General features: G+C 41.2%; 1 protein-coding gene across 1 annotated transcript in view; it reads right to left on the bottom strand.

Annotated features, from left to right (window-relative positions):
• Nucleotides 1–25590, bottom strand: part of CLYBL (citramalyl-CoA lyase) — a 178901-nt gene that overhangs the window by 63210 nt on the left and 90101 nt on the right. Inside the window, exon 3 of the mRNA XM_061997500.1 lies at nucleotides 14949–15138. Within this exon, the coding sequence (XP_061853484.1) occupies nucleotides 14949–15138 (190 nt within the window). The remainder of the gene's footprint in view (nucleotides 1–14948; nucleotides 15139–25590) is intronic.

Genomic DNA, 25590 nt, shown 5'->3' with positions numbered 1-25590 from the left:
TCAAAAGCCAAGAGGAGGGAAAGGATCCCTTCCCTGGGCCTGCTGGCTGCCCCTGTGCCAGCACAGCCCTTGGAGATCATTGGCTTCCTTTGCTGCAAGGGTGCACTGCCGACCCCATTCAGCTTCTTGTAAAACAGCATTCAGGGCCTTTTTGGCAGAGGTGCCCCCAGGCAATCACCACCCAGTACTGGTGTGTGAGATTATCCCAGCACAGTGCTGGGATTTTGCTCTTGCCCTCCCCTTCCTTCAGATTGCAGAAGTTCCTCTAAGGGGCATTCCTACTGTCCAATCATTCCCCTGAGAAACACCACCACCTGCAAATCTGCTGAGTGTGTGCTCCATGCAGTCACCCAGGATGCTGATTAAAGTGTGACACAATATTTGCAAAAAACACTTTTAAGCAAGCACCAGTTAGACTCTGATCTGCTCACTACTATTCTTTGAGCTCTGTAGTCCAGGGTAGTCTGCCTGTATACTCCATTTTTCCTCCAGCTGGCTACCATGGTATGATGGGATACTGTCAAAAGCCTTACTAATTTAAAGGTAAAATACATCCACCACTGTCCCCTCATCTAAACTGCCAGTCATGTCAAAAGAGTATGCCAATAAGGCTTCTCGGGCATGATTTGCTCCTGATCATTCTGGCTAGGTCCTTAGGTCTCTTTCAATACCTTCCATGAGTCAGCACCATCACTGTCCTGTCTGGTCCCATGCAGCAGCTTATTTAAATAGACCCTAACTCCATCCTCCACTGCATGTGACACCTCTGTCCCCCGTGTTTTGCTTCTAGATACAAGCATATGACCAGGAGGCCTGAAACCAGACTCTGACTGTAAAGCCTGAGGCAAACAAAGTATTGAACACCTAGGCCCAATTCAAGTCTTGCAAGCAAAGGCCACCACTCACTAGCAAACCCATCCTTTCCTTGGTCTTTCTTATGTTCCTGATAAAAGTGTTGCCTTCTAGCTCTCTCACCAGTTTTGCCTCCAGCCTGGCTTTGACCTTTCTCATTCTATCTTTACATGCCTAGGTAATATTTCTCTCTTCCTTCTTGGTAGCCCATTCCTGCTTCCCTTTCTCCTTTTTGCATTTGAGTTAAACCAGGAGTTTCCTGTTCAGCAAGCTGGCCTCCTGCCCTGTCTGACTGTTCTTCTGCCCTTCAGATGATTTTCGTGCATTTTGAGCAGGTTGTCACTGAAGTCAGACCAGCCCCTATGAACCCCCTTTACTTTCAGGGGTTGCCTAACATGGGATCACGCCTGCCTACCAGCTGAAGACTTGTGTTCTCACCTTCCTCAGTGCCTTCAGGATTGTAAACTACAGCACCTGACAGCTCCTGCAGTCAAGGCTGCTGCTGACTGACAGTTCACCTCATTCCAGCAAAGCATCTTCTCTAGTTGGTTTGTTCAGCACTTGCATAAAAAAACTGTCTTCCATGCACTCCAGAATCCTGGATGGTTTGTGTCCCATCTCACTGTCCTCTCAGTAGATATTGGCATGGTTAAAGTCCTCCAAGAGAGTCAGAAAGAATTTGAGATACTTCTTTCAGTTGTTTAAAGAAATCTTTGTCCACAGTCTCTCCTTGATCAGATGCCAACCACGACATTCCCCTGTTCTGGCTTCTCCTCTGACCCTGATCCATCATCTTACACTGAGCCTGTTACACATGCCACCAAGGATATAACCATTATTTCCTCCTTTCTATCACAGCCATTTTAAAATAAAATGGCCATGGTTTCTGTGCTTTGCATGTGTCTTCTGCCAGAGTTTGCTAGGCAAGTTTTGATCCCATCTGCTCAAGGGCCTTAGACAGAACATATCTTTCTGATAGCCTTGGCATGAGAATGACAACAAGCTATCGGAAGAAGTTAGAAGCATTTCTGAGTATGAATAAAAACAGACTTTCAAGGACTTAAAAGTACATGCAGGGATTAGCAGTGTAGGTGAGAACTGCATTCTTGGATGCAGGTGACTAAAGTCAACTCAAGGCAGCTAACATTTTAATCATAGATAATAATGATCATAAAATATAATATGCTCCAATGTTAAGGAAACTCCAAAATATCTGAAGTTGTGAATCTATATAATCAGGTAAGAAGAAAGTCTCTCGTTCATTAAGTCAATTGATTCTAGCTGTGTAAAGAAGAAAAAAAGACAGAAGGGGTTGCAATTATAATATCACAACAACCACAGAAAATGAAATGAGGGAATAAAATTGATAAGTCTGTGTGGGCTGGAGACGGGAGGAGGACATCTCTGCCTGACCAATCCAATGGCCTTTTCTGACAAAATGACTGGCTACATAGACAAACAGAGAGCAGCAGATGTAATACACCCTGACTTTAGAAGGCATGGCATTTTCATCTGGAAGCCAAGAGAATACGAACTGGGAGGATGGACTATCGGATGGATTGAAAACTGGCTGGACAACTGAGATGGAAGGATAGTTATCCATGGATCAATGACTAGTTGGCAGCTGGTAACAAGTGGAGAACTTCAGGCTTTGTTACCAAGGCAAATTTTACCCAGCATCTTTTGCTTTAGCCTCAGTGACAATGCAGAATGAACCCTGAGCAAATTTTCCAGTGACACCACACTAGAGGGATGTGACCGGTAGTTTCAGTACTGAGGCACCACGAGAAACCAGGGCAAATCGAGGACTGAGACAACAGAAGCACCAGGAAGGTCAGGAAGGAGAAGCAAGGAATTGTGCAGTGGGGACTGGATAACCCTATATCTGCCTGGCTGAAGGTGAGAGGCTACTGTGCCTGCTTAAAGGGGCCAGGGGCTTTGAGGGCTGGGAACCTGAATGAGGGCCAGCAAAAGAACAATGTGATGTCACTGCAAACAAGGCAAACTGCATACTTGATTGCATTAGGAGGAGCAGAGCCAGCACTGGTGAAGCTGTACCTGGAGTATCATCTCCAGTTTTGGCCACCTACTTCAAGAGAGGTGTCAAGCAACTGTATGGCATTTCTTTCTCTTCAGTTCCACTGTATCCTATCAATGATACGCAAGTTTGACAACATGAGACCAAATTCTGAGATCAGGTGCCCTGACTGGCATTGCTCAGGTGGTGCTGCTGCTGTTTCCTCCATGCCTGTTACGAATGAGCTTCTACAAAGCATCTACTCTAGAAAAACACATACTCAGATGCAAGAGCACTGGGTGGTGAAGCCAAAAATCTCTCATCCCTCCTTCCCTGTTCAGTGAGCTCTTTCATGGTCATGCAGCAGCTGATCATAGAAGGTACAGGGTCATCTGTAGGATCGAAAGGTGCTCTGCTCAGTAATCATATCATCCCCTCACATCTCCATCTCTCCCTTCCAGAGACTGGAAGCGGACGATGAGTGCCCAGTAAGGCAATGTGGATATAGATCATGTCATATCATATATTTCATATATATCATGTCATATAATGTTCTCTTCCTACATAATCTGTTTTTATTCTCATTTGAGAGCTGCTTTTTTCACTGGGCCACCATATGAAAAAGGAAGAGTTAAACCTATTTACACAAGCTGAGGAGCTAGCCAAATGTTTTAAAAACAATCAAAGTTTTAAGGGCCAAGTCCACACTCTTTCTGACCCAGACAGCAAAACTGGAAATAAGCTCTAAAATGCTATAGCATTGCTCATTTCTCAAGGGGGAAGGAAAGATAGGTCCTTTAGCTATGGATCATGTGCTTCTGGAAGACATCAAGTGCATGTCCTTCCTGACGTGAGAAATCACGGGCACATTCTATTCTTATTTCTCCAGAGGTACACAGCACCTCAGGGGGCTGGGGCAATGGCCAAAAGATACCTGCATGCTTTAAAGAACCGTGTTGACGGTCTGTTGTTTACTTTTACTTACATAAAATAAAATTAAAGAAAGCATTTGGGGCCAGATTTTTGACAAAGAGACACAACAGAGGATAAGCAACTATTTTCAGTTCCCACTAGGGTTCATTATCATTGGTGCAACATACACACAACAGGGGAGAAATCCTGATCGTGTTGATGCCAAATGGTGTGAGTTTTCCAGCTGACATAATGGTGCCAAAGTTTCTCCTCATGGCATTAACTTCAGAGGAGGACAGTTTGTCAACTTAGAAATTTTACAGTATTTCCACAGCTTAGATGTTGTTGTATGTTTTGCAAAGTATGCTGCAAAGGCCTGATTTAAGCAAGCCCTTAAGGCGTTCACAGCCACACCTCTGGTAATGGATTTAACCACAGCAATGACTGCTATACACACACACTTTGGCAGGAAAGATGCTCTCTAAAAATGTAATCCAGTATGTAATAATGATTAAAGAAGCAATCCACAAGGAGGGAAAATGCAACGTTTCAAATGCACCAAACCAAGAATCAACCTATAAAGCCATGTATTACGTTTGCAAAGCCCCAGTTAAATCTCTGGTAACAAAACCCCAGTCTGACGGTGACTCAGATATACTTACTTGAACCACGAAACTGGGAGGCTGGAAAGCAAAGTTAGAACAAATTGTTTCCGTTTAGCTCTCATTAGTAATTAATTAAATTCTCTATTAGACAAAAAGGAAGAAATTTATGAGACAAGATGATAGCCAATAGATATTGTTACAGTAAAAATTGTACTGGATCAACAACATTGAATACGATGTTGCAAAGTCTGGATGAAGTGGTTTTGCATGTCTTTGTGACTGATACGTGTATCAAGTGGATTCTTCTTAACCCTCCACACAACAAAGTACTACTTTCACTATTTTAATAATGCAGCTGTGAATAAGGGCTCAGATTTCAAACACAGAGCTTTTAAAATAATTTAAAGGAAACGTATACTTTCCAGTTTTAAGTAATACAGGGTTTGCTGTGCAACTATGATGCGCTGTTTAGTCTGGAGAAGAGAAGACTGAGGGGAGATCTTATTAATATTTACAAATATCTAAATGGTGGGAGTCAGGAGGCTGGGACATCCCTTTTTTCTATGGTATCTAGCAACAGGACAAGGGGTAATGGGATGAAGGTGGAACACAAAGAGTTCCACTTAAACATAAGAAAAAACTATTTCACTGTGAGGGTGAGGGAGCCCTGGCACAGGCTGCCCAGAGGGGTTGTGGAGTCTCCTTCCTTGGAGGTCTTCAAGACCCGCCTGGACATGTTCCTATGCGACCTGATCTAGGTGACCCTGCTTCTGTAGGGGGGTTGGACTAGATGATCTCTAAAGGTCCCTTCCAACCCTACCATTCTATGATTCTGTGACTTTAAAATTGAAATATGACATGGCATACACCCTTACATCTTGCCTTCAGTCTATTTAGTCTATCAATGCCTATAAAAATATTGTAAGGCAAACAGGTTCGGTGACTCACTCATCCCTTGTAGCACTGCCTGCAGTAGTTGTCCCATAACTGTCCTTCAAGGAATGTAAGGAGAACATTAGGAGAACACTCTCTGTGGAACAGGGTCTGTTAGTAAAGAAACAAGTGTTTCTTCTGCAGCACTGACAGTCCCTGGCTCCTATAGCATGTAGCTGGAATGCAAAGACCTCAGCCCTGAGGGCAGAAGAGAAGGCCCTCGTAGCCATCTCACACATGTTGGGTAACTGGGAATTAGTCACAAAGCATGTATAAATCAATGTGTGGGCTAACATATGAATTACCAATTATGGAGCCTTTTTCTACTCCATGTATTTCTTTTGTATTTGAGGCAGAACATGGCCACTCCCAGATTTCATTTCTCATGCATATTTCACTCCATTTTTCATTCCTGCAGAATTTGTGCCATTTATCTTGTCCTATATTCACTTTCCTTTTTTCCCTACTTTTGGGAAAAGCATCTAATATCCCTGTAGCATTAGTTTTTCTTTGTTAATGTCAAAAAATGTTAATCCGTGAAGACTTGCTTCCTAGATAATGTTAATTCAGCTGCCAGTTTTATAATAGGATTATGCTTTCCAGGATTTAAAAATCCCACTTGTTAGCTACAAAACAGACTTCTACTAACAGCTATAAAATCTAATTTAATCCCTATTGGCATTAACTAAATAGCTGAGGTATAATTTCTGTCTAGCTACACTTAACACCCTGCTATTGCCATAAATATATAAAATTCCCTTTGAAGTTATAAAAGAAACTGTTCAGTAGGATAAACAGGGTCTCATGAGTCCAATCATATGCTATCTCCAAGGCATAACAAATGTTGTTTACATATTGTAAGGATTTTGTGGACAGTTTATTTAAATATATTCACCCATGTTTACATGTATTAATTTGCTCTTTTTCCCCAAGAAAATGTGTACTAAATTATGATCTATAATTATTCTATTTAAAAATAATTGGTTAACAAGTGGAAGACTGGGTCTGTGTTGAATCAAAGTTTAAAATGTAACTAAAGGACCTGGCTAAGCTGGAAGAAAATACCAATTTGTTCAACATATTCCCTTTTAATGCACACTTGCACTGTGAAACCTTAGAAGATCGAAGTTATCTCAAGATTAGCATAGGAGCAGCTATTTTGAGGCAATCTATTAAGAGATTGTAAGGGGGAAAGAATGAGCAGAATGGTTTATAATCATCCTAAAGTGAACAGCCAGTATCTTTACAACCATTTGCTCCCAAATGAGGAACAACACAAGGATTTATGGTCTTCTGCAGCTCAGCAATCAGGAATGAAGAAAAATATTTACAATTCTTTGCTCCCAACCTTGAAATAACTGGCAAGTACATTGTTCTGGAGAGGGTAGCCCTAACACACCGCAGTGAAAGGATAGCAAAAAGAGCTATTACAATGATCCACAGTAGACAGCACTATGTTACGCAGCCATTCAGGAGTTGAAACAGCAATCTCAGAGCAACTCAGCTGCTTTAAAGATAGAAATTGTAGTCTAACTCAGAAAACAATAAGATTTTTTATTTGTCTGTTCTGAAAAGATGCACTACCATGAATTTCCACCTTTCCTTTTCTTGTCTCACCTAAATCAGACCAAAGGTCCATCGAGACCACTACCTTGACTTTGACTGTACAGATACCTAGTAGAAAATTCTAAGAGAGGACAAAGTGCTGTATTCTCTGTGTGTCCTATTCCTTTTTGACCCATGTCCCTGTTAATGGAGCCTGTGGGTCGCCCCATGTTTGGCCTATCTCTCTGGTTTCAAACCGTGGTCCTTGCAATGTAGAAGAATAAGCAGAGTAAACTACCGATTATGAGCACAGTAGAGCCTTATGTTCAAAACTAGGTTTTGAAATTAATGGCAATAGAAACTTGGACATACAAACCTATTTCCCTGTCTGCAAGGCCAACAAAAAGGCAAAGGAGACTAGAACACTTGGTGTTGACTGTTGAGAACCCCTGTGACTGTGATCTGGGCAGTACCTTTACATTTTGCACGCCTCCCACTACTATTGAAGCCCTGACAACACAACCCAACACGCGGCTCTGCCTACAAAGAGAAGTCTGCCCAAATTTGATATAACAGATTGTGTCTAAGCTATATGTGTATAACAAAATTTTTGCATTGGCTTGATTTTCTGCAGCACACTTTAAACTCAACGACTCCTTTCAAACTAAGTGCCAGATTCTCATCAGCTACGCAGCCAGGTTCTTCCTGCTATGAAAACAAGTGAAATATTGAAAACTGGTCCAGAAATGAGTAGTAATACATGACTTTTAGTCCTACAATTAGCCTTCAGAACACAGGTGTACTGATGTGACTATGGACAGCAGACCACACACAAAGAGTTGGAGTATTGTGACGTCCAAGTCCATACAAACATTAACTACATGTTTTAAAATATTTTCCCAGGTATTCCTGCCTGAAATCCCTGTTAATACTGAGCCAAGACATTTTCCCTAAGTTTCTAGACACCAGTCTGTCAGCAGTAATAGTTATATCAGAACATGTTCAAGTCAAACTTAATTGGATACATCTGAATCAGTGGAAAAGAAATAACTGGCAATTCAAAGGCTCTGCTCGAAGAGACACAGCCATTACTGAGCTCATTAGGAAGAAAATTGTTGAATATTGCGATCATCCTTATGAATCCTCAAATCTTTATGTTAGGAGGATGATTGGCTTGTAGAGTAAAACAATAGGAACAAAAACTTTTATTGTCACACTTACCACTCAGGAGTGGCAGTTCTTCCAGGACCATGGTGGGATTAATAAGGAAATGAAAACACTTTATAACTTTCATAAAAATGTATATTCATCAGTACTCTTCAAGGATCAAAAAGGCCTTGCAGAGTTTCACTGTACAGTTCAGCTTCCCTACAATAAACCAGAGAGACTTTTGGACTCCCCAATTCCTACAGAAGAAATTTCCCATGCTACTGAGACTTTTAATAATGGCAAGCTACTGGGGAAAGCAGCATTCCCATTTTAATTTTGTGCATCTTTTGAAGAGAAGTCACCCTACTATGCGCCTGTGTACATTTAATCATTCTCTACACACTTTACCAGCAAGCCTTCTCCCTGTAGGAGGAATACAATTAGGTACAGTACTAATTTGTTATAAATAAAGCAAAGACTTGGTAAAATAACCTAGTTATCAATGTTTCATGCAACTGTGCCTATGAAGCACTAGCTAGCATTCTCACTATGAGCCGAGAGAAATACCTGCAGCATTGACAAATCCTAACCAACCTGAGTTTATTAGGAAAAAAAAAGATTATCATCCCATAATATAGGAAAACTGTTGATTTTAATTGAAGTAGCTAGAGATTTATGGAAACCAACTGCAGCTTTTTTCCACTGATACTGCAAAAGCCTTCAATAACATCAATCAGGAAATGCACAATAAGGAAAGCCTAGGATTTTTTTTTTGTATACCATGCTAACCATTTCATGTATTTATCTCCACCCCCAAATTTAGTTGAAGTGTTACTTCATATGCAAGAGCCTCTCCTCATCAGTGATAAGGAATAAAAAGGTCATAAGGCCTCAGATTAGGGGGAAAATGGTAGACAAGGATGCTTTCTGGTCGGCATGCTGTTTGTTCTGACCCCAGAAACAGATCACTAGAGAGATGGAGGAGGCATTCTCATGGGGAGAAATCTCCATAAAATCAGCATGTATGCGGATGATCTGCTCTTAACTGTAATGAACCCAGAGACATCTCTTCTGTATGTGTTATTCATAATAGAACAGTTTGACAAGTGGTCAGGCTTTAATCCTATTTTTAAAAACAGATGATTCAAAAGAATTAATTGAATATTTTTTTTTCTTCTGTGGCACAGCCGAGCGATGATCTTTTAAGTGGCTGCTACAAGACATTAAGTAGGAACAAATTTATGCTCTGACCTCAAGAGGCCATGCTGCGGTTAAGCAAAATAGGCCCTTCCCTATCCATCCTCTTAGTCCAATTGAACTTCTCCTCACTGTGCTGAGTGGAGCAGGGAGAAGACACTCAGGGGCTGGTATTTCCCCTCTTGAGGAAGAAATGAGAGAAAAGGACAGAGCTGAGGCTTCCTCTTCTCCAGCTTCTGTTGCTCAAGTGTTGGAGCAGAGAGTAACTTCTTTCTAAAAGACATGAAGCGATACAATCATAATTCACAGCAAAAAGGGCTTAGGAACTTAAACTCAAATCAGTCCTAAATAATTTTACAACACAGCCTTGAATATCATAACTTTTATTGGATGAACAAGATCTATTTAGTTCTGGAGAAACAACAGTAAAACTTCCTATTTTCAAGTGTTTCATGTCAGAGGACTGCACAGACATTTCACAGACATAAGTACACTCCAAGGGACTGCTTTTACACAAAAAACATGGAGAAGGGGAACATGGGATTTTCTTTTGATTCTTAATTATACAGTTAAACATTGGCTTTCATATGCAAAGAAAAGGCCAAATCCCAACTGCTTCAAAATTTGCCTGAGAAAATTTTCAAAGGTCATCTTTGGCAGAAAGGATTGTGCATTGCCTGGCCTGATGGCACAAAGAGCTACAGAGCACCATGTATCCCAATTATTTATTCAAAACCATCCTGTTGACCTCAGTGAAGATAAAGCCACCAACAGCACTGGTTTGGAGGCATCAAAATGCTCTAAAACTCTTGTCAAAGACATGGAAAGAGGCATAAATACTACAGTAGCAGCCCAACTGGTCTCTTGCTAGGCTGACCTGGCAGCTAACACTTGCCAAATGCTCTGAAGAACAGGAGCACTGAAGACAAGATCCTGCTGGAAAAAATGCTGTTCTATAAAATTCTCTTGTAAGGGTGGTAACCTTACAAGACCCATGGGAACTAACTACAAAATCTCAGCCCACTCTGCCTTTGGAGAATGAAAGGACTGGTATGGAAATCTTTCTTTCTCCAACAGGAAGAGGAAACTTTCCCACTTGGTAATAGGTTCACCTGGCATGGAAGCACAGTGAAAAATGCAGCTCTACAGAGAAAACGATACCAGTGATCACCAGCTTGTCTGAGATCACTGCCTTCAGACAGAAGGCTGAAATTTTCTGCAACACTGGGATATCTTCCTATCATCTTTCCTATTCTGTATTTTTTAAGACCTCCTACAGCTCTGTCCAGTCCAAAAGGGGTTGCAAAAGCTTCATGTGTCCTACTTAGATCAGTATCAACCCTCATCCTATTTGCGTACTTAGTATCCAATGAATCATAAGTTTGCTTTTTTTAGCCATTTCTTCTGACTGATTCCCCTTATAAATTAACTCAGAAACTTTCTCCTTATAAACTTTCTGCAAGGTTTGGGGTTTTTTTTTTCCTAGTTTAGTCAAAATACTAACAACGACAAAAGAAGTAGAAGTCAGCAGATGGCACCTGAAATCCCGATGAGTGTTGTAGCTCTTGAAGGTAAGAAAAGCAGGCACCAAAATGGTACGCAGGTTAGGGTATGGATATGGACTCCCCTCTTATTGTGCTCTCTGTGAGCTATCACAAATGTAATTGTGAGGAGAAGACACAGGGGAGGATATCTTCCAAAATGTCTTTGAGAGAAAATATTGTATAGAAAATAATTAAAGATTTTTAACTTATGACTGGAGATTCAAAAGCAGCTACTGCAACCAGATGCTGTTCTGCAAATTTTATCAGTTTCGGTTATAGGAAGCTCATCTCCCTCTAAATGAGCAAACAAACGGAGCTACTGACATTCCAGATTCTTGATCTCTCCAAGTCTAACTTTATGCCAGTACAAACAACACAGCAACTTGCTAAAAAAGACTTGTTAAGATATATCTCCAAGTTGATGTAAGTGAAAGTCTTTTGTAGACAGATAAATTTGTCCCAAGGCACTGTGAACCTTCAACCAGGTCCTGATTTTCCCAAAACCCAATATTTCTGAGGTGGTTTCAAGAAAATCTGTAAGAAGCATTTTTTGTGATATAAACTATGGTGGTAACTAGTAAAATTCATCAGTACTGTTTAAGAATAACGACTAGAAACTCAATATTGATGTGTTTAGCAGTGAGGTTTTTTGAAATACTAAATACTGTACTTCAGTGCATGTTCTTGACACCTTTCGCACAAAGTCTCCAAACACCTCATAAACATTAATAAGCTGCAAGAGCAACAATAATTTCAGATTCACATTCACAGGGCCTAAGTCTCAAAGTCTTCCTGAGTATCTGTGGCAGATCTAAAAATTAAATTCCATCTTCCAATCTCTTTGAATTATGCCTTGATACCAAATCATGCCATCACACAGTCTAATTCAGGCTGCAAAGGACCTCAGGAGACCATCTTATCCAGCTGCTTTCTCAAAGCAGGGCTAACTACTGGTCTGCACCAGGCTGATCAGGGCTTCACTCAGACAGGGCCTGAATACCCCCACGGAGGGAAGATGCACCATGGCTCTGGACAACCTCTTCCAGGGTTTGACCACCTGCATGGGGAAGTCTCCAGTCAGCATTTCTCCTCGTGCCACTTGTGATCATTGCTTTTTCCCTGTTGCCGAGTTCCTCTGAGAAGAGCCTGGCTTTGCCATCCATCCAGATCCCCTCAGGCAGTAAAGCCTTCTTCAAGGCCCAACTCAGACACGTGTTCTCCAGGATGAAGAAACCCAAGTCCTCAGCCTGTCCTCCTGCATCACGACCACCTCGGTGGCCCTTCCTGGCCTCCTTTCCATTGGTCAGTCTCTCTCTTGTCTCTTGGGTTCACAGCTGGGCACAGGCACCCCACAAAGAGACCTTCAAAAGCCAAGAGGAGGGAAAGGATCCCTTCCCTGGGCCTGCTGGCTGCCCCTGTGCCAGCACAGCCCTTGGAGATCATTGGCTTCCTTTGCTGCAATGGTGCACTACTGACCCCATTCAGCTTCTTGTAAAACAGCATCCAGGGCCTTTTTGGCAGAGGTGCCACTGGTGAGTCACCTCCCCCAGCCTGTACTGGTGTGTGAGGTTATCCCAGCTGGGAGATCATGTTTACTTTTGTCAGACTTTATTATGTTTCTGTCAACTTGTTCCTCCAACCGTAAAGCCGCATCAGAAGAATATCTGAGCCCTCCAGCACATCAAGCGTACTCCAGTTTGATTTCATCATGAACCCTGTGAGAGTGCATTCCATCCTATCAACCAGGTTGCCAGTGAAGAGTGTTAACAGTAGTGATCCCAGCAGAGGTAGCTACAAAATAAGACACAGCATGGACTCACACAACATGGCCATCCACCATGGTCTATCCACCTAGCCCATCTTTTCTCCGACTGATTACAGAACACCGTGTCAAAAGCCCTGCTAAACTCAAGGTAGACAACATCTATTCAGCTTTCATAGTCAAAACCAGCAATTTATTCAGAGAAGGTCATGAGAGTTTGCAGGCACAGTTTGCTCCTGATCAATCCATTCTGGCTAGGTCTTCAGCTAGGAATTTCCATGACAACCATCACCATCGCTTTCCTGGAGACTAACTTGAGGCTGATGGGCCTATAGCTCTTCGCTCTTACCTTTTGTGATCATGGCAGTAATACTTGCCTTTCTGCAGGCATCAGGAACCTTCCCCAACCACCATGACCTTTCAGTAATGACAAACAGCCTCTTCAGGGTGATGATAGACAGCGCCCTCAACAGACTTCAGTGTGTCCACTCTGGTCCCATGGACCAATTTATTTTAACAGACCCTAACTCCATCCTCCTTTACTGCGACTGTGACCTCTCTCCCCCAGGGTTTACTTCTAGGAGACAAACCAGGAAGCCTGAGAGCAGACTGTAAAGCCTGAGGCTTCATGGAACAATGGCACCACACTTTCACTGGCTTTCCTTCTCACTTTTGTTGCTGATGCACTCATTGTAGCCATTCCTGTTGTCCTGCTCATCCCTCACCAGTTTTGATTCCTACTAAGCTTTGACCTTCCTCATTCTGCCCCTACATGCCCAGACCACACTTCTGAGTTGCTCTTCTGTAGCCTGTCCCCACTTCTACCTCCTATCTGCTTCTTTGTTGCATTTAACCTCAGTCACGGGCTCATCTGTCATCTCAAGTTCATATTACAGATTTTCCCCCTAATTTCTTTGAAATCTTATACCCAGTGGCACAACTTCCCCTCACTTCAACAGAGCTAGAATTTTGCCACCATTTAGAAATTGCTACTATCAATCTTGTCAACTTGATCATAAAATATAATTTTGCTGCCATCCTCTATCACAAATAACTGCTTCTGCTAAACATTATGTATTTGATTTAATTAAGTGGGACTTAAAAATACTACAGTTTAATACACAATTGTGTCTTGTGTCATCTTAGAGCAGCAGCCTCCCGAATATAACCTAAACAATACTCATTCACTGTGATAGCAGATGTAATCTTAATCTTCCACACAGAGTTTTAGCAACTGGAAAATGTTTCTCAACTGTCTTCAGCAGTACATAGGAATGCTCAGCAATGCATATGAACATTTCAGTTTTCAGAACTAAAATAAGTACATGCAAACTCTGTAAACTCTTTTCTTTCCAACATATCTGCAAAGACCTGAAGGTCTTTAAAAGCACTATCCAAGAGAGTTCTTCTGGAAACCATTGACTCCTAAGAAACAGAAAAGACTAAAACTTCATGCACATTTTTGAGGTGACATTGGAAAACCTTCAAGTCTGGTTTCATAACTTCCTCGGCAACTTCCTAGGCAATGCAATCATGACCAAACCTTAAACAGTGTTTGCTGTGGTTTGAAGTACTATAAAATGGACAGGAAATCTGACAAATACAAAAATGATGGGAAAATTCTGGCATACTTATGTTCCTGACAGAAACACCTTTCACTAGGAAGCATTTACACTGTTTTCTCATACATTTTGTTTAAGATATTAAGCATTTATAGGTCATTTCCATATATTTAGAAAATGTGCTTGCAAGCAACATGGAATGCATGTTAGTTCTTTCTTCTTCCACAATTAAATGTCAACAAATCTTGGCTCTGGTATTCAACACGTCTACATCTCTTTCCCACGCTGCTGTCTGTCTCTGTTTTCTTGCAGCTTCTTCAATCTAAACTGCCTTCCAAACCCCGGTGCACTCAGATTCTAACCTCTCCTCCCTTCAGAAACACCTCTAGCAGCTCTTCTTCCAAAAAGCTGAGCAAATAAATCTTTCCATACACTCCAAGGCTCAAACCCAAACCAATGCTGTTTTGCTCACAATCTGAAGATGTTTTTGCTTCCACCACAAAACCCTACCTGGTGACTCTGAACTAGCCCTTCCTTTCCTGCTTCTCTTCTCATAGACCTTTTCTTCCTCTTCCCTAAGAAACATGAAGCAACAATAACAGCATCTCCCACTCTTCTGTGACAAGAGTTTATGCCCAACTCTGTATTCCTTCAAAACTCCCTCCCCATTTACTCACATGAGATCTCTTTCAGTTCTGCGTAAGTAGATTTTCCTAACAACTTCACAAAGCCTATCAGTGTTACATTACTTGGTATATCTTAAGATTTATCTTTGTCTCTCTGGTTGTCACTTCTCTGAGGCAAAGGAAATGTTTTCTTCCACAAGTTCTCTTTAGCATTGATCGTATCACACAGATAATTTTTAATTACCTTTCTGTTTAGAGCCACACCATCTTCACAGTCCAGCACTGCACAATCTACGTTTAGTGACGGGATCTTTCGTATCTTCTTTTCATCGTCCGCAGGTACATACAGCACAGCTCTCCTGGGAATGTACTTGTGAGATGATGCAAAGCGATAACTAAGCTTTGGAACACCAGCTGGCAGAGGAGAATCCACCCTGTAAAGGATATTGTTGAAATTAGACTCTTGGCTATAATGCTGTAAAGAATACGTGACTATATTTTAAAAGAGCAACATTCCTACTACCTAGAGAATGGCTGCTTTGGGATTATTTCTGTATCTTTTTTTCCTTAGGAAGCATCAAGGTAGGGAGATATCAATGTTACAGTTATAATTACAATATAAAACTCTGAAGCTATTATGTTGGACAGAAGTTGTAAACTTAAACACTCAGAAATGAAGAACTGCCAGGACTGAGGTTACCTGTGTAGGCTTTATGACACTGCCTATTCTGTGCCATTATGGCAAGTATTAAACATGGAAAGGTGGTGGTTGTTCCCCCCCACCCTCCGGTCACAGGACTCCTCCATAAGATGGAGGCTATGTCAGGAATGGATCAGGACTGCTTTATCTGCCACGTTTTCTCCAGGAGCTGAATGGCATGCTGTGAATGGAGCAGGGGCATTGGCTAAAACAAACATAGGTTTGCAAAGTTGATTTTGCAACCTTAGTGTTATATCAACAAACAAATTTGCATGCAAATTTTAAGTAAGCAAAATGAGTGGAGGGGGAAATGAGGAAAACAGAAACGAAAATCTCATGTAATGTGGAAACTCACTAATCCCATCATGTATTCTTAGAAGCCCTCAGACCTTCACCACAGCCCTCAATCGACAGAGCTCATAAACCCACCAGCATCAGCAGCTGGTTGTTGCTGGTGGTGCCTTTTCAAAGTGGTACACGCTTTGTGTGCCACACTTCAGTGTGAGTGTGCGCCTGTGGTGCCACGTGGCTTGAGTGGGTGGCATCCCTAGGGCCTGTAGGCATCAGGTTCCTGGTGGTGTCCATCCCATACCAGTGAAGGACCAGCTAGCCCAGCCCGGACATGACTCAGGCTGGTGTGCTTGGAGGCTGTTGGGAGGAGGCTGTCCTTGAGTGTGGTAGGGAGCTCGCTTTGCTCCATAATTACAAGCACAGAGATGTAATTTGCAGAGGGTGCCACTGTGTTTCATGGCCTTCCAAAAAAAAAAACCCTTGCCTGCTCCTGTTCCTCCCCACTTCACATTGTACCCTCCGGGATTATTCTGCTACATCAAAAATAATACAATTTGCCTTCATACTCAGAGCACTTATGCCAATCCTACCATATAACACCATTATGCATTACCATGTATATTATTCAGCACTTTGAATAATGCAAAGCTTTTCTAGCACCATGCTGAACATGTCATTATCGCATCATGTCAGGGACCCATGCATTTTCCCTATGCCCTTCTTAATAATGCTTCCCAAGTTGCTACACTTGGATGACACATGGCTACATGCACACGTGGGTTTTCTTCAAAGTGAGCATGAGTAACCCTCTCAAACGCCTGGAAATGAGTTTGCGCAGTCTAAATCAGATGCAATGTGGTGTGTCACTGGCAGATCACTATGACACTTGCTTTTCTAAGCTAAGTCTGTTTAAGAACCCTCTCTTCCCCTAGAGTGTGTACCCTGAAAGCTGAATATAAGTCATGGGTTAAAGACATGAAGAAACTAAATCCCAAAGGACAACTATTCCACCATGTCCTCTGCTGTGTCTCTCCATGTCCTCGATGGGCCCACTTTACGAGCCCACAAAAATCTACTGTCAGACCATTCTTTGTAATATGCCTGATAATGCTTAATTTGGCCTAAGAAATGGTGCAGTTTTGCTGTTAAACAGAAACGATACATTATTTGATTATGTGTGTCAGTGCTACTCCTGCTAAGAAATCTTCTTCATCTCTAACTGCAACAGCTTCAAGACTTAGGTGGTGGAGGTTCTGATAACCCCTTGGAGACACGCAGCTGAGATCCACTGAGTCTCTCCTAAGTACCCTCTTTGCCGCTCTTCCACAAACCACTTCATGTCCCCTGCTTCATGTTGAAGTGGGGATGGTAGCACAACTTGTGGCAACTCGAGTGCCTGCTAGTTAAATCCACTTAATCCCATTCTCTTGCAGCCGTACACTTGGGAGAGCAAGAAGGAGGTGCAAGAGTGGTTTATCTCGAATGGAAAGAGAAGGGTCTTTTTTCTGTGTGACACAGAGGTCAGTAAAGAAGGCTGCAGTTCTTCAATAAACATATACAGGGGCCAAAAGTGATTAGTTTCTTTTCTCATTCTCAGATGGCTTCAACCCTGTAGTTCCCAAAGACACAAAGGAACCAAAGAGCTCACTCCATTAATAGTTAACTCCAGCCTAGAGTCAAGCAGCCCCTGAAGCACCCTTAATGACAGCTTCTCACCAACTCTCCAACCTGCCAGACGTGGCTAACACCATCATCTCAGAGCACACTGAGATGAGATGTATCTCTTGTCACACGTGTTTCCCAAGATATCTTCTGGGCTGTCATTGAACTAAGAGCTGTCTGACCAGTCATCTTCCCTCTTACTGCTGCAAGCCCCACAAGAGACAGCTTCGCTCTGCATACCACACACACACACACAATGATGTGTAGAATAGTGTAGGTAAAACCATCATTATCTGCAGACCACATTTAGTCAGGTATCACCAGTGAGGTCTACGAACTTTTGTTTAGATGAGGGAGCAGACTGGCATCCCCAGCAGACCACCTGTCTCTGAATAAATGGTAGATTTAATCCACTAAAATACTATCAGCTAATAGGTTTAATGTTAGCAATACTATCACTCGGTGACCATTGGTATCTCCTCCTCAGCTAATCAACTTTGTAGCCACATGGGCCCAAAACACAGGTTTCTCAGGACACAGATAATTATAAAAATATACTGTCCATATGTCAAATGATTGGCCTGGTGGAACATTTTGGAAAGCTGAAGAAGCTATATTTTTTTTCAAGTCGTACAGCTGGGGAAAAAAAATGTACAGGAGGAATTGGTGGATCAACACAGCATCCTTCTCCTTTCAAAACTCTAGAAATGTACACATAAAAATAAGAGTTTCCAGCAGGTATGCTTATGTGTGACTGCAGAAAAGGTTTTTATATGCTATTATTTTGACATATATTCTTATAAAATAATCTTCTGTTCTCACTGTGTATTTTCCTTGCGTAGTCATATTTTATGTTCTACAATAAAATTAAATGGAGAGGAAGAAGTGCATTTATTAAGAAATCCATCTGCCTATAGACCTTTTTAAAAGAGTGGCAAAGCCCAGGGTGGTATGCATATGAGCAACTAGCTGCTCTGGTAGGAAACACTATCCTGATTATCTCAACTTCTGTTATTTTGATAGAATAAAAACATCCCCAGCAGTTACTTTTTTAGGACAAAAAACCCACACAGCACTGCAATCTCAATTACATTGTTAAACCCATGCCATAAAGAGGAAGAAAACCTCACATATGTTTCCTGACTGCAAGTATTTTAATGATTCAAACTAAGATTGACTATGTTTTAAACTATACACATGGACATCAGCCAAGTGAATTTGCTAAGACAATGTTTCTTCCTTTAAGCACTGTAAGTTAAAACAAGGACTAGGCTATTGGGTAATGCTCATTAAACTGTTTTACAACAGCACATTTTCCTTCATAGCATCTAGCAGCACGCTGAATGCTCTTGGGTGTTGGAAATGAAACCAAATTTCTTCAGCAAGCATAACACTCTACTAAAGCCTTCATCAAATATGTAAAAGTAGCTAGAAAGTTAAAAGTTACTTGTGATTCTCTGAGAACTGTTTCACCCAAGAGCAAATAGTTCATCCTCAGAAAGGAGAAAGCAAAACCTTTGTGATTACTAAGAGACACTGCGCTTTGCAATGGCAGCCATACAGTGTGACTGCAACTGGTGAAATTACCCCATATTATACACATTTCCCTGCTGTAAACTGCATTTTCACATTCCACCGTTGCTCATACTCACACATATTCTTAACTGCACACACCTGTGCAGTCTCATCCAAGCCAACAACATATAGCCCACCAAGTAAAGCGCTCCCACAAGTAATTTTCAGGATCAGCACTTCAACCCACGCCTCTGTTCCCTGTTTATTTGCTGGATCAAACCACCCTTGGAAGAGACGCTACATCGTGATTTGCCTAACACATGGGAAAATATCCACTGCTCAACAGGACAAATGTCTCCTTCTACAATCTTTGGCACACTGTTGGCAAAGTGCTTGCAATGAGCCTTTTTAGGCATTTGTCTAGAACCATTAAAAATGCTGGATAATTTCCACAATGTGTATTTCTTACCTGTGTGCATGCAACTGCATACCAGTCGCAATCTTGGATTATCTGTGGTGCTGGGCAGAAGGACAAAGATGACCTAAGACTTAAGACCCCACAGAACACAACCTGGCTAACGCAGCAAAATCTGCTCCAAATTATTTCTCCGATACGCGCAAAAAAACCCACGGAGTAAATATGATGGTTTTCCTACTTCAGATTTACTGGGGAGTAGCTCACAACCACACACAAATAATCCACCAAAGACAAAGGAAACTTCTACTATGTTACAAAGCCCTGCAATTTGCATAGTAATTCCTTCTAATTAAGAAAAGAAGATATAAGTTGTTTGTTATAAACATCAGCAGGCCCTGTGCAAATACGAAGGGCTCACAGCCGAGCTGAGTATTTGTCGAATCAAAGCGACTCGCTGGAGAGTTTTATTGGTACAGCTGCGGCGCATGCATTTTATCACACATCCTAATAATCCTGGTTATGGCACTAACATTTTAATCATTTGTTCTGTGGGCTTGTTTCTCAAACAATTAGCACTAATGAATGGCCAAAATACCTCGGATCATATATGTCTAATTGCAGTCAAGAGCGGTTATTGTCCGCATGTACATTTCAATTCACCTCTGGGGATAATGTTTGTTAATTGTATTTCTTTATATAGCAAGTGAAAAAAGGCTGTTCACTCAAAAAGGGACTAAGTGTTCTCTTCTTTCCCTTTGTTCCCACAAGAAGCTAAAGTCACTTCAAGAGGCACTTAATCCCATCATCCATGGTTACAATTGCCTTACAGCATCAATCAAAAAGATTCTGAAGTAAAATGATGCAGCTATATTGTGTAATTAAAAGCAATTCAGGTAGTTATTGCTTGGGGCATTTTCCAGGTCCAAATACTTAAAATGGCACTGCGGGGATGCTAAATACTGTAGTGTTTTAAATTTGGTCAACTACAATATCTCACAGAGAAAGGGGAGGAATATGCAAAAAAAATCTCCTAGTGTGTATTGTAAAGGGAAAGAAAAGAGGAGGAACAGCTAACGTTTGAAGTGACAAAATCTACAAGTCTCCATATAAAAGGGAAATAAAAATATCAAGAAGGGAGAAAAGGGGAGGAAAAAAGAAAAGGACGTCAGTTTTCAAGGAAAAGAAATTCCTCGCAATTGTTAAAAAGTTAACATGTGAAAAAATGCCGGAGTTTCCTTGCATGGAAAACAAAAGCTCATGTCACAAGCTTTACCATCAGAATGCAGGTCCCTGAAATCTTTTTGCTTTCCTGGTGAAAATAAATCCGAGGTAAACTGAGCAGTTCTTCTTTAGGGGGGAAAATAAAAAAGACAAAAAAAAAAAGAAAAGAGACTTAGGCTGAAAGAGAAGAGCTATGATATTTACTTGTGAATAAAGCCAGAACTTCAGGAAGGTACTTTACCTAACAACTGCCACTAACCCTGATCCAATTATGCTAAAATTAAAACTGGAGGGTTATCAACATATCAAACACTCTGCTTTACATTTTGATTTCTTCCTTTGTTCCAGACCAACTACGGTCATTTCCCTGACCCTCCAAAAACTAATTAAGAAACCCCCCAAACCTAACTCCTCGCTAGGGAAGGCAGAAGCTACCAGCTCTGCGGTTTGAGGTCTCTTGACAAGCAGCTTTCCTTCCCAGTCAAAGCACCCTGGAAGAGGCTTTGTCTGTTTTGAAACATCCCCAGTGAGGCTGTTTACATCTCACACCGATGTAACATGGATATTAATTCCCCTGAAGCTGATGGGAGACATAGAGGTATAAAATTGTCCCCTGTCCCTCAAGTTTGAAGAAGGTGAAAGAATAAACTCTAACATATTCACAGCATCCTTAGGGAGACGAGCAGTCTGCACCCAGCTGCAGGTACCAAACGCGGTGGGCTGAAGAACACTCACAGAAACTCAGCGAATTAAGAAATTTAACCCCCGTAACAACCAGCTTTGGCTATCAAAAGGGACAGATTGGAGGGGGTCACTCCCTCGAGAGCAGTTGCATACTGGAAAAACTGTAGCGGGGAGAAATGAAAAGGGGCCTTCCAGGTGACCTTTTGCAAGTGCTTGCTCCAGCTGATCAGGACCCATTGCATTATAGCCAAAAAACAGAGTAGTCAGCCAAATAGGGAAGGAGAGCCCTGCTGAGAAACAGAATCACGAGGCAGAGAAGTGTGAGTGGAAGACAGCAGTTCAGGGTTTAAATGTAAACTGAGTACCAAATCCAAAGTTGCTGGCAAGTCATTTGAGGAAAAATATGTATCCTGCCTTTTTTCCTATCTCCGGCAAATTGATGGAAGTCATATAACTGGACACCAAAGACTGAATACAAAACAGAAACTTACCAACAAAGGCTTAAAATCACAGATCCCTAAGCCATAAAATGATAAAAGGCTATCATAGGTTAAATAGTTAACCAAACTTTCTCCTCCCACCAGCACAAAACATTTTTTTTTTAAAAAAGAGACCTTTTATTTACCCCATAGCTCCTTTCAACTACGTTTGACCCTGTTGTTTTGGTTTACTCTGAGCTCTACCATGCCTTGAATTGCTTTGACTGAAGATCGGGGGGTGGATTTTTTTTTTCTTCTCGGTTCCAAATGGCCAAGTTAGACTGAAAATAAAAAGAAAAGGACCACTGGCTTCTCACATTACTAACATCTCCTATTTTCATGGCAGCAAAAATAGTCTGCTTATGGGGAAGAGGAGAGGGCTACAGTTCTTTGACTTAATAAGGGAATTTTTAAAGAGATTTAAATAATGGCTCAGGGTGACAAGGGCTGCTGCTTCCTACTAATGGCAACAGGCTGCTTCTCTCCAGCAGCCTGTGTGTGTGTGTTTGCTATCATCCAAGGTTAATTGGTGTCCTGTCTTGGGAAGCTTCAACATACGTGACATGCAGTTGAGGGTCTGCTCCCTTCCTTACCGTGTGGATAACTCTGAATAACTCGTCATGCCCATAAAGTATTCCCGAGCTGAACAGTGCCTCATTTTGCTTTTACCATTAGCAAAGTTTCTGGCTCCTCAGGATGCTTTCTGCTGCTTAATCAAACCCACATCACTGCAGGGCAATGGAAAAGCACTCTGTTTGCCCATGACACATTCACTTTGTCACACTAACCAAAGGAAGGTGTGGTTAACAATTCATGTCTCCGTTTTCCTAAACATAAAGATATCTAAATAAACATAAACACTGAACAGTTTCGAGCTTTTAATTTCTTTAAGTAAATTTGAAGCACATTCATGTCTTTGGGGTTTTTTTCTACACTGTATTTTTAAAAAATTTACAACACTGCAAAGAGATTTTGTAAAGTTTTGTTTAGCTACAGGTTTTCCCAACAGAAGCTCTTGCATGACATATTTTTTACAGAATTGCAAACAGCATCTGCGACAAAAAAATCACAGCACGTTTAAAATAACAAAAATATCCCAAAATAAAGATTCAATACCATTTTGAGCGGTTTAAAAGGTCTATGCATAAAATTAGTCTTTGCAAAGATGTGCATTGAAAAGTAAGAAGCGATGTTTGTCACCAATGTATGATTTGTTTTGGTTTATCACTGTTGTGTCCAAACCAATATGCAAGCGTGGACAGAGCTGTGCAACACAAAGGAAAAAGCACGTCTTCTGGGGTCAAACATCTTCCAATTCAGGAGGAGGATCAGGCACATATCGCCAACCTTGCGTCTGCTGTCCTCTAGCAACCCATGCCAAAGGGTCTCAGGGAGTGAATATATAAAACCCACCAATCTGTACTGGTTGCACTTTTACAGAGTCAGACCCACGTTAGTGGCCTCCGAAGAAACGCTGAACTTTGAGGAGATTCTGCAAAACCGCTCTTGCCTCTTCCAGGGTTCCCCTCTGGCTCGCCACTGGGCACTTCCTAGGTTCACTCCCTATTAATTCTACCCCAATGTTTTCAGACACACTGACTCTGCACCCACTCACATCTCTACGTACACACACACACACACAAATTGATAACAATGTTTGGTCAGAATTTCTTTTCTCGCTGCACATGCTTTTGTGCCCTTTTCTTCCCTGCTCCTCTCTCTTCCCTCCATGCCGGTGCCCACACCAGGATACAGGGAGCATCCCCACCACTGAGCTCTTGCAGCTCCCGCCACAGGTCCAGCTGTGTGTGTGTTGGCTAAATGCTGCAAGGTCAAGATCGAGACCAGGATTCGAAAATTCAGTGCTAATTACTGTGATTACAGTCCGAGTGCCTAACAGCAAAGCCTCCCGAGCAGTTTAGGAGCAGGCTGCTAATGAGTTATATGTAAAATAAGAAACAGGCACTTGATAAAGTCAGAATCAATAAAGTGCCATTCCTGCCTGTTAAATGACCTTGCTGTAACACAGAGCCACTATGTTCACCAGAGCCTACACGGTTTAGATATCCATATCTGCACAGCAGGAGAGAAAAGGAAAACAGTCCAGTCCTTAAAATCAGTTTTGATTTACATTCAAGTTAAAACAAAATTACACTAAAAAATGTGCCTGAGAGTATCTAGCAGATGGAAATGAATCAAATGTCAATGCATCAGTGCTGCAGAAGCCACAAGAAAGAAGAAATTTGTCACCCACTTTAAGTTCTTTCAGAATGCCTGACTTTCTATGACAAATTGTTGTCTTTGCAATTTTGGTTGTGGCAGGGGTATTTTAACTGAGGTTTCCTTCATACTTCTGAGAATTTTTCACTAAACAGGCCATATTTTATCTTGATTTGCAATTTACGGCAGTCTACACTTAGCCAAAGCACAAACGGCTCGACGATTCCTGTACTTAGAAATGCATGTAAATTATGCCACTAAATAAAGCACAGACATTTTTACTACTTAGGAAAAACAAAACAATATTGCAGTCTTCTCTGCACTTTTGAGACTGCTCCTGTAAACCCACTCAAGCATGTGCTTAGCCCAGAGAAATCAAAAGGACTAGTCAAACACTTAAAATTAACCATGTGCTTAAGTGCCTGCAGGACTGGGGATTAATTTTGGATTATGAAACTGTTCCATTTCCATGTGTTCTTAGGCTATACGTGGGCCAACCTGCTATTTTCAGGTTTTGGCACAGAGACTTGTGCAAAATTGAGACTTAGATGCACGCAGACGCAATCCAGCTGGTGAATATCTTTTAAACAATATAAAGGTGCTTGATCTTAGCTGGCACAAAAAGTAAAACCCTGCATGATATTTTCAGGAGAAGATTAAAAGCAAAAATATGATTTCTGTTTAGCCCAGCATTGTTTTGCAGGAGAATTGTTTTTGTAGAAGAATTATTTTGTAGAGGAATTATTTTGCATTAAACTGAACTTATTCAGAATGGTTTCTGTGCCAAATAACTGAGCAGTGAGGAACAATTTAGCAAGCAAGTAGTAAATATGAAACCACTGAAGGACAGAACGAGAAAACTAAAACGCACTGCAATTGCATCAAAAAAAAAGAAAATGTCATTCAATCAAAGCTGATGTGGTATGACAGAAAAAAGAACGAATGCACAATGCTATTAGTTCAACAGCAAGTGTAGCTACACTAATTGTAAACCAACAGCTCTCTGCTTTTGAATACAAGCCTGGTGGACATTTGAAAGTATTTCCTAAACTGACGATAAAGAGGAAGGGTCGCAAATCCCGCATAGCTCCAGGCAATACTTCACTTCAGAAATGTCTACAGACAGAAATACTAGCCTGCAATATGTCTCAGGATGGCACAAACAAGCATCTGTGTTTATTTTTTAACTAGCCAGATTTATAAGAGCAATGAAATCCCTACATAAGCATTTTATATTGACCTGATATGGACTTACTGTTTTAACCAGCTTTTTAACTAACTCCACAAGTTAATAAAGGCAACTACATGAATCCTTACTGCCTATACATCAGGATAAGAAAAACATTCATTAAGCAATATCCAGACTGTTTTAATTACAGGAATATCACTCTTATTTGTAGTATAATGTTCGTTAAGTACAGTATAACATTTTCTTAAAATGCCCCAGAGGCAGTTAAACTCTTGATTAGCTATATAAAAAAAGAAAATCTCCTCTAACTTCAATCACAGGAGTTAATGCCTACTGCAATGAAATTCCAGTACTTTTAATCATACAAAAATGTCATATGTAAATCTTATTAACCATGAAAACATTATATAAGATCAAATGAATTTTCTATGCCTTTATCATTGCTCAATGTTAGCAAAATGTAGGAATCTTCCTATGATAGTTGTAGTAGCAACAATAATAAGCCCA

This window comes from Colius striatus, chromosome 1 (genome assembly GCF_028858725.1).
Source record: "Colius striatus isolate bColStr4 chromosome 1, bColStr4.1.hap1, whole genome shotgun sequence".
Lineage (NCBI taxonomy): Eukaryota > Metazoa > Chordata > Aves > Coliiformes > Coliidae > Colius > Colius striatus.
The sequence above is the reverse complement of the archived record's forward strand: the minus strand, read 5'-3'. Positions and strand labels throughout refer to the sequence as shown.